Source organism: Neodiprion pinetum, chromosome 5 (genome assembly GCF_021155775.2).
Source record: "Neodiprion pinetum isolate iyNeoPine1 chromosome 5, iyNeoPine1.2, whole genome shotgun sequence".
Classification (NCBI taxonomy): domain Eukaryota; kingdom Metazoa; phylum Arthropoda; class Insecta; order Hymenoptera; family Diprionidae; genus Neodiprion; species Neodiprion pinetum.
Window position 1 is genome coordinate 26,529,418 of NC_060236.1, and position 14,369 is coordinate 26,543,786.

Below are 14,369 nucleotides of genomic sequence, written 5' to 3' on the forward strand. Positions count from 1 at the left end.
TAATTATCAAACACGTCCCCGATTCCGTTTCCGCTTCAAGCTGGACCGAGTCGCAGACAGGGGTGATTTATCCTCCGAGGAGAACTTGTCCGATTCTCTCGGGATCGGGATCGGCGATCGATAAGAGGAGCCTCGATCTTTCGCGCGGCACGCGATCGGCATCAAACGGCAGACGCGCGTCTCGGGAGGAACGTCCGGGGCTCTCGGCATCTCCTCGAGCGATTCGCGGTATTAATTAAGGAAGAGACCCGGAAGCGAGAATTCCGTCCGTGGCATCCGCTTAGCTTTAACGATATAACAACAGGCGGGTCTGTTGCGACTCGTCCGAGGATCGCGAGTTCGATCGGCTTCGCGCAGCCGGTTGATCGTCGTCTCTGCGAGTCTACTTTCTTCGCTCTCAGATGCCTCTTTAGCAAAATTGACTCGAGTTAGTAAGAGCGAAGTAATTGCCCCACCGGCAGGAAGGAAGATCTGTTTTACTGCCTCTCGCGGAGCTGGTAAAACCAAAGTAACGTAAACCCACTCGAGACTCCGTCGAGCCTCTCGATACGCATCCGTGTGTGAATGATTACGGGGATAGCGAAGGCGGAGAGCAGCTTCTTTCCCCTTTTATGGATACCGAAGATTATACGTTGAGCTAATGAAAACCGCGCCTGCACAGTTTATTGCACCTCGTAAATGGGTAAATTATTCAATTCGGGACACGCCTTATGTACTTGAGGATAGACGTTGATCGTGTAATAACCGCCTAATTAAACGACGCTGGAGAGTGAAAGGCTTTTCAGTTTCACATTACTGAAAGTCAGCGCATGCCAGATGTCCTCTGCAGATCAGATACGATGTTCTGTTTCACCAGCGTTTTCTTCACTGTTTGGATGACTTCAGCTCAGTGGCTGGTAATAACATGCCTACGTAATGCAAGTAAATACAACCAGGCACAAAGTTCTACGATCTTAAATCACCCTTGCTCACTTTTCCTGAACTCTACAATTTGCAGGCTTTCGTCCGAGCTGAGAGAAGATGGGACAAAAAATCTTGCACAGAAGTTCCCTTTTTTTAATGGTACAGTAATATGCACTCGTGCATGATGCAGCGTCGTTCATCAGCAGATATTCGAATGTCGACCGTTCTATTGATTTATGGATCGGTTATCTTCTATGCTCTAATTCTACTGGTCTGTTCATTCGCCTCTTGGTAATGTGGAACGATTCATTTCTAGATTGGAAGATGGTTGTTCTTCAAATTATGTAACGATTGTTGTTGCGATGGTGGCGTTTGAAGATCGCTGTAATGACTTTACGAGTGATGTAAGTAGACCAATTCATCTCACCTCTTTTTCCTCGATCACAACACTGCTGCATCTTGAACTATATCGAAATACATAAAGTTCTCATAACACACGAATCATCGAGCTGAAAGAGTCCTCCTTCTTCTCAAGTCAGCAGCAAGAAAGAAATATCGAGAAGAGAAATTCCGTTCGTGGAATAAGGAGTAAGCTGTTCATCTGCGGACGCGACTTTGCGATCCAAGCTTTGTACCTCGATGGAAAATCGACAACAAGTTCATGGCGCTCCAATTCGACCGTTGACTCCATTTCGTTCATCGTTCCTTCTCGGTGACCGCGAACACCTGATGCGTGGGTAAAATATGAGAGAATAATGTGCGAGCATAGAAGGCATCTCGCCTTGATTACACGCGTACGTATGTACCGGAAACGGTCAATGATTTCAAGTTTTTCATATTAAAATAGCTGATGCGTACTGTTCAGTGTTGCGCAACGCTTGGCCAAGATCATTATCCACGCATCGGGTCTTCCGTAAACTTTTCACACCAAACTATGTATAATGTTCGAAAGCCAGGGGACTATTGCTTTGAAATTGAAGTTTCTATTTTGCCACGACAGCCAACATGCTGAAGAATTTCGTTGAGATGAGGCGAGAACGCGTCTTTCGATGCAGATACGTGATAATTCTACCAGAATGACTTTGCACAGTTTAATACACAGTAAAGAAGTCATTTAATCAAGTTTTTAATTGAAGAGACTCAAGTTTTTTGACATGTGAATTTCACTTTCCAAGGCTGTTTGATTGTGTAAAATTTTCCTATAGAAATTTAAACACTTCAAGAGCTTCTGAGAGGTCCATAATAAGCTACAAGAAACATTGACATTTTTTCCGTCGGATTACTAAAAATAAGCCGATATGATTTCCTTTGGATTATCCAATGTTTAGAAAGACATCGATAAAGGCATATGTGGAGAAAGAGGCGCAGTGGCAAGCGCATGTCACCTAGAAAGCGATAAACCGCAATTCCGCAAATGGCCCCACACTGAATTGCGTATATTGCGGTGTTATACAGGCCGCGTATACATAGCTAGTATAGAATGTTTGGCCGTTTGCGGTAATTTTTTAAGGATACGGCGGAGATGGAATTTATATGTTCCTGCGTTAGTGGTACGAATAACGGTCGCACACCTATCCTAGACTCAGCCACTCTATTATGTCGCGCAATCTCCCAAACCCTGAGCCGGTGAACGATGTCAGTGAGTGATGCGGATAAACGAATGAATGCAGGTTTCCGGATTGAAAATCACGATTGGAAACATCGAACGATTGGAATAAGAACGGTGCGAAGACCTCACTCCGGAATTCTGCATGAAATCCGAAGACTTCAACGGCCACCAACAGCGGTGCTTGACCCAATTTTTTCCTGCAAAATAAATACCACGACGTAGCGAACCGTCGTAAATTCGAGCAGGTTCCCGGATCGAGGCGCGCATCAGTTTTGACCCTACGGAGCCAAGTCCGTCCCTGGGTCAACGTTCGTCTCCGGAAGGAGTCCTTCGCTCTTCCGCACCGCGAGTCAGGCGTGCAGGAATCGAACCCCGAGTCGTTGGAATCCTCGGTCGAGGATGTCGAAGCGAGGCGGGCGGGAAGGAGAATCCAGCGGGAAGAGAAAAGCTGGAAGCGAGGATAACGCGGTTGGGGCGGAGCGGTTTTGTCCGCAGCCGCGGAGAAACCGTCCGGCCCGAGATAGAATCTTCGCGTCACGAATTCCGCGTACAATAGAGATGTCGGAGATTTTTAAGAACCAGCCCTCGTCCGCGTTTCTTAGAGCTCAGCCGCACAGGTTCGACAACTCCTGGCTCGCGTTGTGCTTAACGCGAAGCCATCCGCTTGCCCCTCGACTTTGCACGTCGGGTCGACGGAGGTCTTGTGGGTCCAACGATCCTCGCACCGTTAGCAGCGTTTACCGATTCCCGAGGAAAAAAGCCTCGTCGTTTGTCGTCGTGCCACCGGATTACAGGCTTTCGTATTTTTCATGGTTCAGCATGAAATTACTCTGCCGTTGGTGATGCTTATAGTCATCGACCGCAAAGTATTTCATGCGTTTTTAGTGGTTAGGTTGGGTTTGGTAATATACTTAAGCGTAATGGTTATAGTCAGTTTTAATGATTATAATTAGAGGACAACTGGTGCGAGGTTTCGCTAATGACTGATCGAGGAATAAATTGTCAGCATCAATTTTGAAATCCACTCATCGTAGTTATCTCACTAGAAACGGACAAACTCTGTAATCACTTCTCAAAAAATTGCAGCAATTCTCTAATGACGCTCTGGGATAAGTGAACAGTACGTAAGCCGTTCCTGCACTTAACGGAGAACGGTTCTGGCTCATCGTTATACGTTGTACGCATATACCGGGACAATCTCTTGAAACTATACATATAATGCGCATGCGCGAGTTTTATCGGCTGCTCGGGCAGGTTAGCCACTCCGAGTTTCAGCTGTCAAACTCTGTTTCTGGCGGCGTTGTAGTTCATACGAATTTTTGAGGTTAGAATCTCAAACAGTCGAGGTAGTGACTCGGAAAGTTGATGCTAATGCTCTTTGAAAATTGGCTTTATTCGACTAAAATGAGAAATCTGTTTAAATGTTGGGTGCTTGGAAGAAACGCAGCAGGTAGGTGCGAACACTTTATTTAATCATTTTTATTATTTCGTACATTAGAAATAACAATGGAATTTTTATCTATCAACAGGTGATACGGCTAAAATAATTACATCTCTGATATTCACTGTTATCTGCCCATTCAATTTGTCAGACGTACAAAGATCATCGCCACTTTCAAGCAACTAAGCAACTTTCTCACTCTTTTGTGATTTCAGGCGGTAATATTGAATTTTATCACTTTCGAAAATGAGACATTAAACCGAGCATTCAAGAAATTTAAATATCTCACTATCTGTAACGGAACTGTGAATCTTTTTTTTCTTGAAAATAGTTCAACAAAATTTACGAATAGTCGATAGTCAATGTATTTTTTCCGATTAACAAATTATTGCTACTACTATTTAAAATTTCCGAATGATTATCAGAATTTATTTCGCAAATTTTCAATGATGTTCGATTAAATAAATGAAGGGAACCTAATACTCAAATTGAAAATTCAAGTGATATTAGATTTATTAAAATGATTTCTGTATTTCATGTTAGTGCGGTTCGAAACAAAGAAAATCTAATCGAAAGCGTAGAACTCAGGAACGTAAATCACATCCTGTGACACAAATTGAAAATCAGGTTTCTCAAAATGCGCCTCGATGTCACAATTAGCTTCAAGGACAATCATGTTTTAGAGTAATGTCAATTTTAAAGTAATGTAAAGATTGTGTCCCTTGTTCCATCAAAATAAATGAATATCTAATTTTTAACGAAGTTTATGAAGATTTTTTTCCAAATAATGTAATCCGATACAATATCTTGTTCATAGTCCTCCGAACATCACCTTCTAACAAGGATATTTGGAAAGAGTCCCTTTGTTGCAGAAACCATTATAAAATTCTTGGTTTTCAATTCGTGCTATTGAATAACTCTGTGTTTCAGGTTCCATTTTCAATCTCAAAATGGGATTTTTTTTGCTCCAGATAATGCTAACATGAAATGCAGAAATAATTGCGGTACATGGAGATTCACAAGCTTTCAGTCTTAGCGTAGGACCCTATAAAGAGTGTAAAATTGAATTTGGTTTCAAGTTATCGTGCAACTAGCTAGCCAGATGACACCGTCAACTAAGATTAAATTTAAAGACATTTTTAACTGAACTTATTCAACAGTTCTAGATTTAGATTGATTCAGTTTGCCTAGCAAAATTCAACCCTACAATCTAATTGAGGACTTGAAAAACTATTTATCTGAATTCAATGCCAAAGAGAGTAAAAGTAAGCTTCAAAATAAGATACCAAATCAAATGGTATAAAGTTTGAAAAACAATGCTGGTCAATAATAATGCTTAAATTACAATGGTGCACAGAATGATTCCTCGGTAGAATGAATTGGCAGCAACGGTTAAGTAACAAACTTATCGCTATTGGCTCGATCAAAGTAAAATGATGGGATATTCAGCCATTATGATCTGTAGTATATCCCGCTCTTCAATTTTGCCTCAACTGATGTTAAGAAGGTGGCGATGGCCTGATAAAATTCACTCTGGCACCTGATGTCTGACGAAACAACCAGGTTCGATGGTTCTAATGATTGCACCGCTCGAGAAACCAGGATCCTTGCCACCTAAACGTTTTGACCATCAGGTAAGGCATAATTTTCCTCGTGTTAATTAAAGTTTAAACTTCGAGCCTGCTGAAAAAAAAACGAATTTTATCATTGAATCCATGTTAAAATATTGTCATTGTCAAAGATCACGTAATTGGAAATTTACTTACATGCTTCCATGCCTGACAAATTTAGTCCCGCTTTGACAATGAATTATTTCGTACCTGAAAATATTAGAAGCTATTATTATCAAACAGGATCTTTCGGTATTTTTGAAGGCAAAAAAAAGGCAGCACTTTTTGAAAGGCAACCAATGGCCAGACGAGGGGTGATCAGAAGAGTGGAGATTGGTCTCCCAGTGTTATCGGACGATTGTCTTGTAAGTTATTGTTTTGTTTCCTAATTTTTCATTAATAGCATGATTTACACTGTAATATTAACTGTTGTTCTTTTTCTCTTTTTATTCTTGGATATCTGGTAAACCCTCTTTGTTAACGGAACACTGATTGTTGTACAATGGAGCTGCAAAAACTTTGTCAACTAATCAATGATGTCGGCGAGGGTTTTTGTGAGTATTGTGTCGGGTACGTTTTCTGTTAATTGCTACTCTTTGTCCTCCTAAGCTTCGTGTTTAAGATGAATAATTTCTTTATTCCTTGTTACTCATTTCTTTTATTAATTTCATGTTCATCGGCACTTATTACTGACTTCTGGAGCACTGCACCGTAACGAATCTACTCTGGAAATACCTTCTACTGGGTCTCAACCATTCATTTATTTTTAATTTTATGTAAATAAAGAATCTGTTCACAATAAACATTGTTTTTACTTACCTACCTCTGTTTGTCCAGACTCCCACTTGTTAATGACATTTCACGTTGAATTTCAGATTTCTTCTTTCAATAAATAACACCCAATTTCTGTATCATTTGATATTTGCTTTTTCGTTAAATTCTTTATTGCGTCGGTTGAATATCTTCCGAAATCAACCACGGTATTGCTGAACGATACTATTCTTCTTAGACAATTCACGCTACGTAAAAATAAACAGCAGCATAACCTCAATCCACGGCTTTACGCGCGAGAGAATTACAGCTTTTGTTTCATTTTGGGTACGTTGGCGCCTTGCTCAGCAGATGAAAACATCACCGTGGCGCGATCTCCCCGACCAATGAGATTAAATTATTTGGCGCATGCGCGTTATATGTATAGTTTCAAGAGATTGTCCCGGTATATAATATATACCATTTGCGATTGTCAGTCAATTGCCGAGATGGGAAAAGCGTGGCCCGTTTCGTGAAATAAATCAACTCCTTAAAAATACACTGACGATCAGATTATCGTAACAAGACGAAGTCCCTTGGCCATTGTATGATAATGAACCAACTTAACGCTATCGCGATGTTAGCTCCCGTGATGCTTGTGCCTACCTGGAGTACCATGATACCGCTGAACACATACATTATTTATATAAATTTCGTTCATCTAGCTCGCCGCAATTCAAACCTAAAACCCCGGAGCTGTTTCTCAAATAACTAGTACTCCATGATTTATATTAATAGTCTGAAGAAAAAAATTTTTAAAATTAGTTTTATTTGTGGTTTTAATTTTTTTTACATGAAAAACTCTGATGACTTGCGATCCGAGGTTTTATATTTCTCTCTGAAACATTTCAACCTATCGATATGTTATCATACAGTGTATACAGTACTACTTACTTATTACCATGGTATGGAAACCATTCTGATTTGCCATAAGTTTCTGCATTTGCATTGGAAATGATGAAAAAACAATGATGTGAAACAAACAGTAATCCCGAAGACAATGATTTTTAGGATTTTATAAAAATTTCAGAGAAACTGGAACGTTTCGTATAAGCTTGTAAGTTTTTATGAAAATGTGTATTTTTTAAGTAAAAAATCTAAAACACTAATGATTTAAGAAAATTAACAATTCCGCATGAAAACCTATTCATGTTTACAATTTTTGTTCGAAATAATACGAAACATTTCAATTTCTGTAAAAAATTTTAGCAGTAGAATTTTTCACACTCTCAGGATATCCTCATTTGACACTGTTTCTCTTGTTTCAGAAGAGCCGACCTCCACGGACATGGACTTTGAATCCAGCGGTGTCGTTCAGTATTATTCAGACATTAACCGGAAACTGACAGAATCGGTGAGCATGCGTGATAAATATATTTCACGAATTAAATGACAGCCTCACTATCAGGATGGCAAAAAGAACGAACAAAATATACCGGTAATGAATGAAAAAAAAAAAAAAAACCATTTCACCTACAATCTATTCATCGCATGCATTAGTTCCATGCAATTTGAAACTGTACGATTTTTTGCTTATATATTATATGAGTTGGGTTGGGTTAAAATTGGGGTAATTGCCCTGGTGGAAATAATTTCGACGTCTAACTGCGAATTTGACTTTACGCTGAACTAGAGAAATTCAGACGCTTTCTTAGTTCTGGCATAGAATTTTTAGTAGGTTATCAGCATTTTTCTTAGATTATTGTCGTATTTGATAGATAATTGTAGAACAGCTCCCATTTACGCGATCATTTTTTTTGTATCGAATGTTAAAATGGATATAATTTCTTGTAGAATACCGTCAAGTTCTTGGTTTGGAAAAATAACAAATGTTAGTTTTTTTTTTGTTTTATCAAAGACTCACCTAATTAGACAAGGTGAGTTCAGAAATATACGACAGATTCTCTAAATCAAATTCTGCTAGGCAATTAAGTTATCTGCCATAAGTCTTCCTTGTGAGAAGGATGCGACATCTAGCGGTGATTAAAAAGTTCATGGAGTTTGTAAAAAGCTCTACTTTTCAACGAAATTCCAAGAATAATACGATATGAACAACTTGTGTTGTCCGGGTCCGAAGTTGTGATTATCTTTTTTAGAAAATTGTGAACTTTTTGTAAAAACTTGTAGTTTCTTTTTTTTTACAAAGTTTCACAAGTTTCTACGAAAAAAATCTCTTTCGTCGGTGTTGGAAATATTAAACATCTCTCATAAATAATTGTAGATTTTTACAATTTTTCATAGAAATTTATAAGTTTTTATCCGAAACACTACGATCCGACAATTTCCCACGATTTTCGAATATTTCCTATAATTTTCAACAAAGTGTACTTTATTGTAGTTTTGCGTGGAAGTTATTTGTACCACGGTGAGCAATTTTTTTACAGTACGTAAACACGAATGTCCCGGATATCGAAGCGTTGAATAACACGCGTAAAGCTGACAAGGCCGTGATATTCTTCAACCGAGTACCAAAAGTCGGTTCCGAAACATTCGCTGAACTCCTCAGAAGACTCTCCACGTCGAACGAGTTCCACTTCAATCGAGACCTCCCTCAGAAATACGAGTTTGTTTTTCTCGCTAAGCAGGATGAGGTACTTACCTTAAATTGGCATTCGAGTTTGCTTTGTTCCTTGTTTCCAGTTTTAAAAATTTCAAAAATTCTTCGTATCTCGATTACGTTATAATCGCCTCAATTTATTGGTACCTTTGAACTGTTACAAATGGCAAATTCGACAATGTGCTCACGGATGATTTGATTTGTGTAAAATTTGAAGTTCTAGAGGACATTTTTCACAAGAATTGAAATTTATTGCTGTAATTGTTGGTCGGATATTGGTACTGATCGATCAAATAACTTTTCAGTTCGAACTGGCGAAAAGTATCGCCAATATCCCTGAACCATCCGTCTTCATCAAGCACGTCTGTTTCACGAATTTCACCGAGTGAGTAATGGGGAAAAAATGGGGGTCCATGTCATCTTCTGCTTGTCAAATTGTACACTGAGAGAAATTTTTAGTTACGGTTACCGCTCGGTCCTTAACTATTTTCATTTCTTACCACAATCGAAAAATATAGCTCGAGGTACAAAATGAAAATTAGTTTTCCAGCTGTTACCAAAATGTCTGGTATCCGTTACTATTCTTTCTCATTACGATCGCTGTTGCTATATTTTCTTGCAGCCGTTGCGAAAATTTAATGCTTGTGCGACGATAAATTGACGTTGAAGCCTTATTTAACTAAAAAAATTAGAGTAAACCTCTGAAACTGATTTTGCGTCGCAATTAGCAAAAAAGGATCGACAATAGCGCAAAATGGTTAGGCGTACCTCGTTTTTCGTAATTCCAACAATATTCAAACAGTTTTTTTTTAACGATACCTGTTTTACCGAATTTTTCCAGTTACTGTAACAAATGAAATTATTCTCAGTGTACATAGTTTTTGAAAACACCAAAAGATTATAGTTCATTTTCAGGACCGATATTCATATAATTTTTTTTTATCTACTGCGAGAAACAGTCGAATGTTAAGAGAAGGAAGGTTTGTCTCAAAGTCTGGGAATTGCAAACGATAAAATAATTATACGACCTTTTTCGCTGATTGTGAGATGGAGTTAATTTTTCTAAAGAAATTTCCGTCGGCACGTACTAAAAAAAGCAGAGTTCTTTCCATTCGAGCTGACAAGTTAAAGAAAAAAACTGCTTTCCCGGCTTGTTTCTCCTGATTTTCTACGATCTCCTGTTAATCCCTCAATTTTTTCGCCGAGGATTTTTCCACCAACGAATCTGCCTCCTCTAGATTCAATTTGCCGGAACCAATTTACATGAACCTGGTTCGAGACCCGGTCGAGCGTATAATTTCCTGGTACTACTACATCAGGGCTCCGTGGTATTTACTTGCACGAAGGCAGATGTTTCCCGACCTGCCTTTGCCCGATCCCCAATGGCTGAAGAAGGACTTCGAGTCCTGCGTCCTGGAGGGTGACATGGAGTGCCAATACATCCAGGGCGACATCGCGAACGGTATCAGTGACCACCGAAGGCAGACGCTCTTCTTTTGCGGCCACCAGCAGGAATGCTTGTAGGTAGAATTTATCGCTATTTATTCAGTTTTCACAGGAAATAATCGTGTTGGAGGCTGGATCCGTGATTGCGATAGTAATTAATAATTGCAGGCAGGATTCTGGGCAGAAAATGAACGAAGAATGGAACGTATAACTTTATTACATAGATAGATTGTGACCAACGGCTCAATGTAAAAGTCACTAGGCGTGCCTAGTTAGGTATAACTAGTTAGGTGTTTTTAATTTCAACAAATCGCATAAATTTTTTATGCCTCTCGTGATAATGTTGCTTGTAATTTGAGTGAAATTTTTACAAAATCGTTTGTGTACTGAACCCCAATTAAAGTTAGGTATAAAACTTGCGAGGATAATTAAAAAATGTCTGAGATTGTTTACAGGCATGCGGTAGAATGAAAAATTTGAGAAACCGACGAAAAATTGTCAAAGTTTATTATACAGTATATTTACTACATTGTATATTATAAACTACCAAATTTCCAAGTCTATAATAACGCCAGATTTACACTGAAAATGAAACACAATCGAATTCGTTTTTCTGGTCGTTAATTAACATTTCGACCATTCATACATAATTTACAGTTACATGAAAAAAGTTAAAATTTTCGTACATGTAGCTTGATTTGTGAATATTTTTTTTCCTCACCACGTTTTGTTAATAATTTTTAGACCGTTCAACACAGTGGGTGTTTTAGAGAGGGCTAAAATGACGGTAGAAAAAAATTACGCCGTGGTCGGAATATTGGAAGACTTGAACACCACTCTTACCGTACTCGAAAAGTACATACCTAGATTTTTCCAAGGAGCATTGAATATGTACTGGGGTAAGTTGATTAGACAGGAAGTATACGTATAAGAAAAATATAAGTTGTTTTGATCTATCCCGAACAAATTCATCATTATTTTGCCGTAACAACAAAATTTTCTGGATCACGACGGACTCCCTCCAAAAATTATACAATTTTTTTAAATAAATCTAAATCCCTCAATTCTACCTGTATTGAATAAAAAAGAAAAAGAATGTTACGTACTTTGATTCAACACATATTAAACAAACTTCTGATAATATGTTATTGTTGGTATCAAAAAAGTCTTCCCTATAATATGAAGTTTTCGCTGTTTGATCAATTATTTGCTCATACTTTATTGACAAATTGTCGATTTTCTTCCTGATCTCTTTTTTGGCATCCTAATCAACGATGACACTCTTTTCCCATTCAATTTATTAATTCCGATTTTCACTGTCCACTGTTGTAATTTTATTTATTCTTCATTTTACGTTTCGATTTATTACAGATCAAGTCAACTCGTTCTCCAATATAAATAGGAATCCTTTGAAGCCGGCGACTAGCGAAAAGGTGAAAGACATATTGCGGAGAAATTTCACGAAAGAAATTGAGTTTTATCAATTTTGTCAACAGAGACTTTACAAACAGTTCAGAGCCCTGAGATTAACGAATTAGTCGAATTAAGATAAGTGACGAAAATCTTCAAAGATTAATGTCATAGACGGTAATTGGAATTTCCGAATTTCTTCCGCGCGTATCGTGCAGTTTATTCGATACATGTAATTAAATCACGACTGGAACATTCGCGGAAATATTCGCAATCATTTTTTTTTTTTTTTTTTTTCTTTTACGTCGTTTCTTGCCATCAAGTTTAACAATAATAGAACAAATTCAAACAAGGATATATGTGAAAGAAAATAAATAAACAAAAGTAATTATTATTGTCCACCAGAAAATCTGAAATTATATGAAAAATCACATAAATATTCAAATAATTATCGATCCATGGTGGTAAGTATTATTACCACCTATTTTATATCCATTTTTTTGTATATTTTAGGAACTTTTCGACATATTTCTTTGCGGTGTCTTTGCTATTTCCGACAGTATGCTAATAGATTTTCATTACTCGAGAGTAATTGTTGCGACATAATTTAAATTGTTATTGTTAGAAGAAAATTGATTGAGAAAAAATCTTGAAAATTGTAGAAATGATTTATTTCCGAGAAAGTTACCCGTCCACACAATATGCACATGTTTTACACAAATTATGAGTTTTTGGAGTTGTTGATTACGAATCTGAGATCGGATTTAAAAAATTCAAGATGACAGATTTAATATGGCGGATGAAAATTTCAAATTCGATAAAATTCGGAGAAGACACTCTGTCCAGGGGTTTTTTGGGGTCGCTGATTACGAATCTGAAATCGAATTTCGAAAAATGCAATCATTGATCCCGAAAGAGTTTTTTCATCGGATTTGATTGAATTTCAAATTTTCGTCCGCCATATTGGATCCGCCATTTTGAATTTTTGTAATTTGATATCAGATTCGTAATCAGCGACCCCAAAAACCATCGTATGCCATTTTAATCTTATTTCAAAAGTTGACTCAGCACAATAACGTGTTACTCCAATGGTTAAATGATGTCATTGTACAATTTTCATACACGCGTACAAGGATAGAACAACAGGCATTATAAATATCCATTATTATTTACAGGAATTTATTTTCTCATATATTTAATAAATGCTTGAACAAACGTTTCCTTGTGGTTTTTTCTTCTCTATGGTATTTAGAAGTTCGATAATTTTGGGTCGAACCTTGAAACAAGCACGCTGTATTGAATAAAGATGAAAAAGAAATTTTTTTGGTTTATGTACTGCTTTTCGGGCATTCGAGTAAACTTCGCATTTGCGCAAGTCGTTCAAAATCTTCTACACTGTTACTGTTACTATTCCGCTCCGACACGCAGCGCTCGGTTCGAATTCCAGTTAGTGTGAACCGAGCTTCTCTACAGAGTTCAGATTCAGTCAGTCGCACGCGGAGCTCACGGCCAGACGATCCGTTTCCGAGAGCCGAGGATTCGGCCGACTTTCAAAATCGCCGATCACCTCGAAACCCAGAATCTGGCTAAATCTTTGACGGAAAATCATTGGCTCCGATTTCCGTTTTTCGCCCAGTTTTTGGGGCAAAAAAAAAAATAATTTAATCCCTTGATCGTAATTTGAGGTAAAATAATATCGATAATAAATGACAAAGACAGATTGAAAAAATACAAACACACGTATACGTATTTGCAATAAGTTAATTTGCCGCAAAAGCTTGTCGCATATTTTCGCAATAGTCGTGATATACGCAAAACTACGGAAATACAAATGTGTTTCAGTTATCTGCATGGATTTTTACGAGTGGAATATTCGCCACGATCTCAGCTGATAATTATAGATAAATATTGATTGGTGATATTCGTTTTCTTCACGCGTTCGGTGATAATGAATTTTTTGCGTGAATAGATTAATGAAGGGAAATTCAAAGACGGTATCCAAGAATTAATGGAAATTATTATTCGTACAGTTGATAAATTCTAAAATCGTGAAGTGCGTCAAGGCGATAAAAAGAATAGAAATTAGACTAAAAAAAAAACAACAACAAAGAAACATCCATCGGATTTTATAGAAATAAACGTATTTGGTGAATCTTTGACGGTCATAATATTCATTGAATTAATATCAGAGCAGATTGTACAAAAATTAGGTCAACAAGTCTTCATTTTCCAGTAATTTGAGACAGATTAAAAAATAAAAAAAAATAAAAACCACCGGTCAGTAATCATCAAAATATAAAAGAACTGTGTAAAATTTGGAAAGATCGATCGATAAAACGTGTTTAATAATTATACCGTGTTTCGGAAAAAGAGTGAAGTTTGACAGTGCATCGAGGACTTGAAAATATGATCGTAAAGGATAACACGTGGAGGCAGCGGAGGTTGGCAGTTCCGAAGAGGTGAGTTTCTCCCAATTATTTCTTCGCATGTTCATTGAATTATTTAAATTTCGAACAGCGTTGCATCCTTGGTTGTAAAGGTCAGTGTGTTTTTATTTAGATTATCTAATATTTCAAATCATCT

At 37.6% G+C, this 14,369-nt stretch overlaps 1 protein-coding gene across 11 annotated transcripts in view; it reads left to right on the plus strand.

Annotated features, from left to right (window-relative positions):
- The window catches only part of pip (heparan sulfate 2-O-sulfotransferase pipe), a 59,056-nt gene that overhangs the window by 13,214 nt on the left and 31,473 nt on the right, over positions 1–14,369 (plus strand). For 3 of the 11 annotated variants that reach the window (XM_046629528.2, XM_046629533.2, XM_046629532.2), the window contains 6 exons: positions 7,642–7,727; positions 8,758–8,964; positions 9,236–9,315; positions 10,169–10,450; positions 11,121–11,275; positions 11,748–13,943. The exons of 6 other annotated variants lie outside the window; for them this stretch is intronic. In XM_046629528.2, coding sequence (XP_046485484.1) covers positions 7,642–7,727; positions 8,758–8,964; positions 9,236–9,315; positions 10,169–10,450; positions 11,121–11,275; positions 11,748–11,914 — 977 coding nt within the window. In that variant the 3' untranslated portion in view covers positions 11,915–13,943. Of the gene's footprint in view, positions 1–7,641; positions 7,728–8,757; positions 8,965–9,235; positions 9,316–10,168; positions 10,451–11,120; positions 11,276–11,747; positions 14,246–14,369 lie in introns of those variants that run through there. 2 more of the 11 variants (XM_046629530.2, XM_046629521.2) reach the window with 2 other exon arrangements.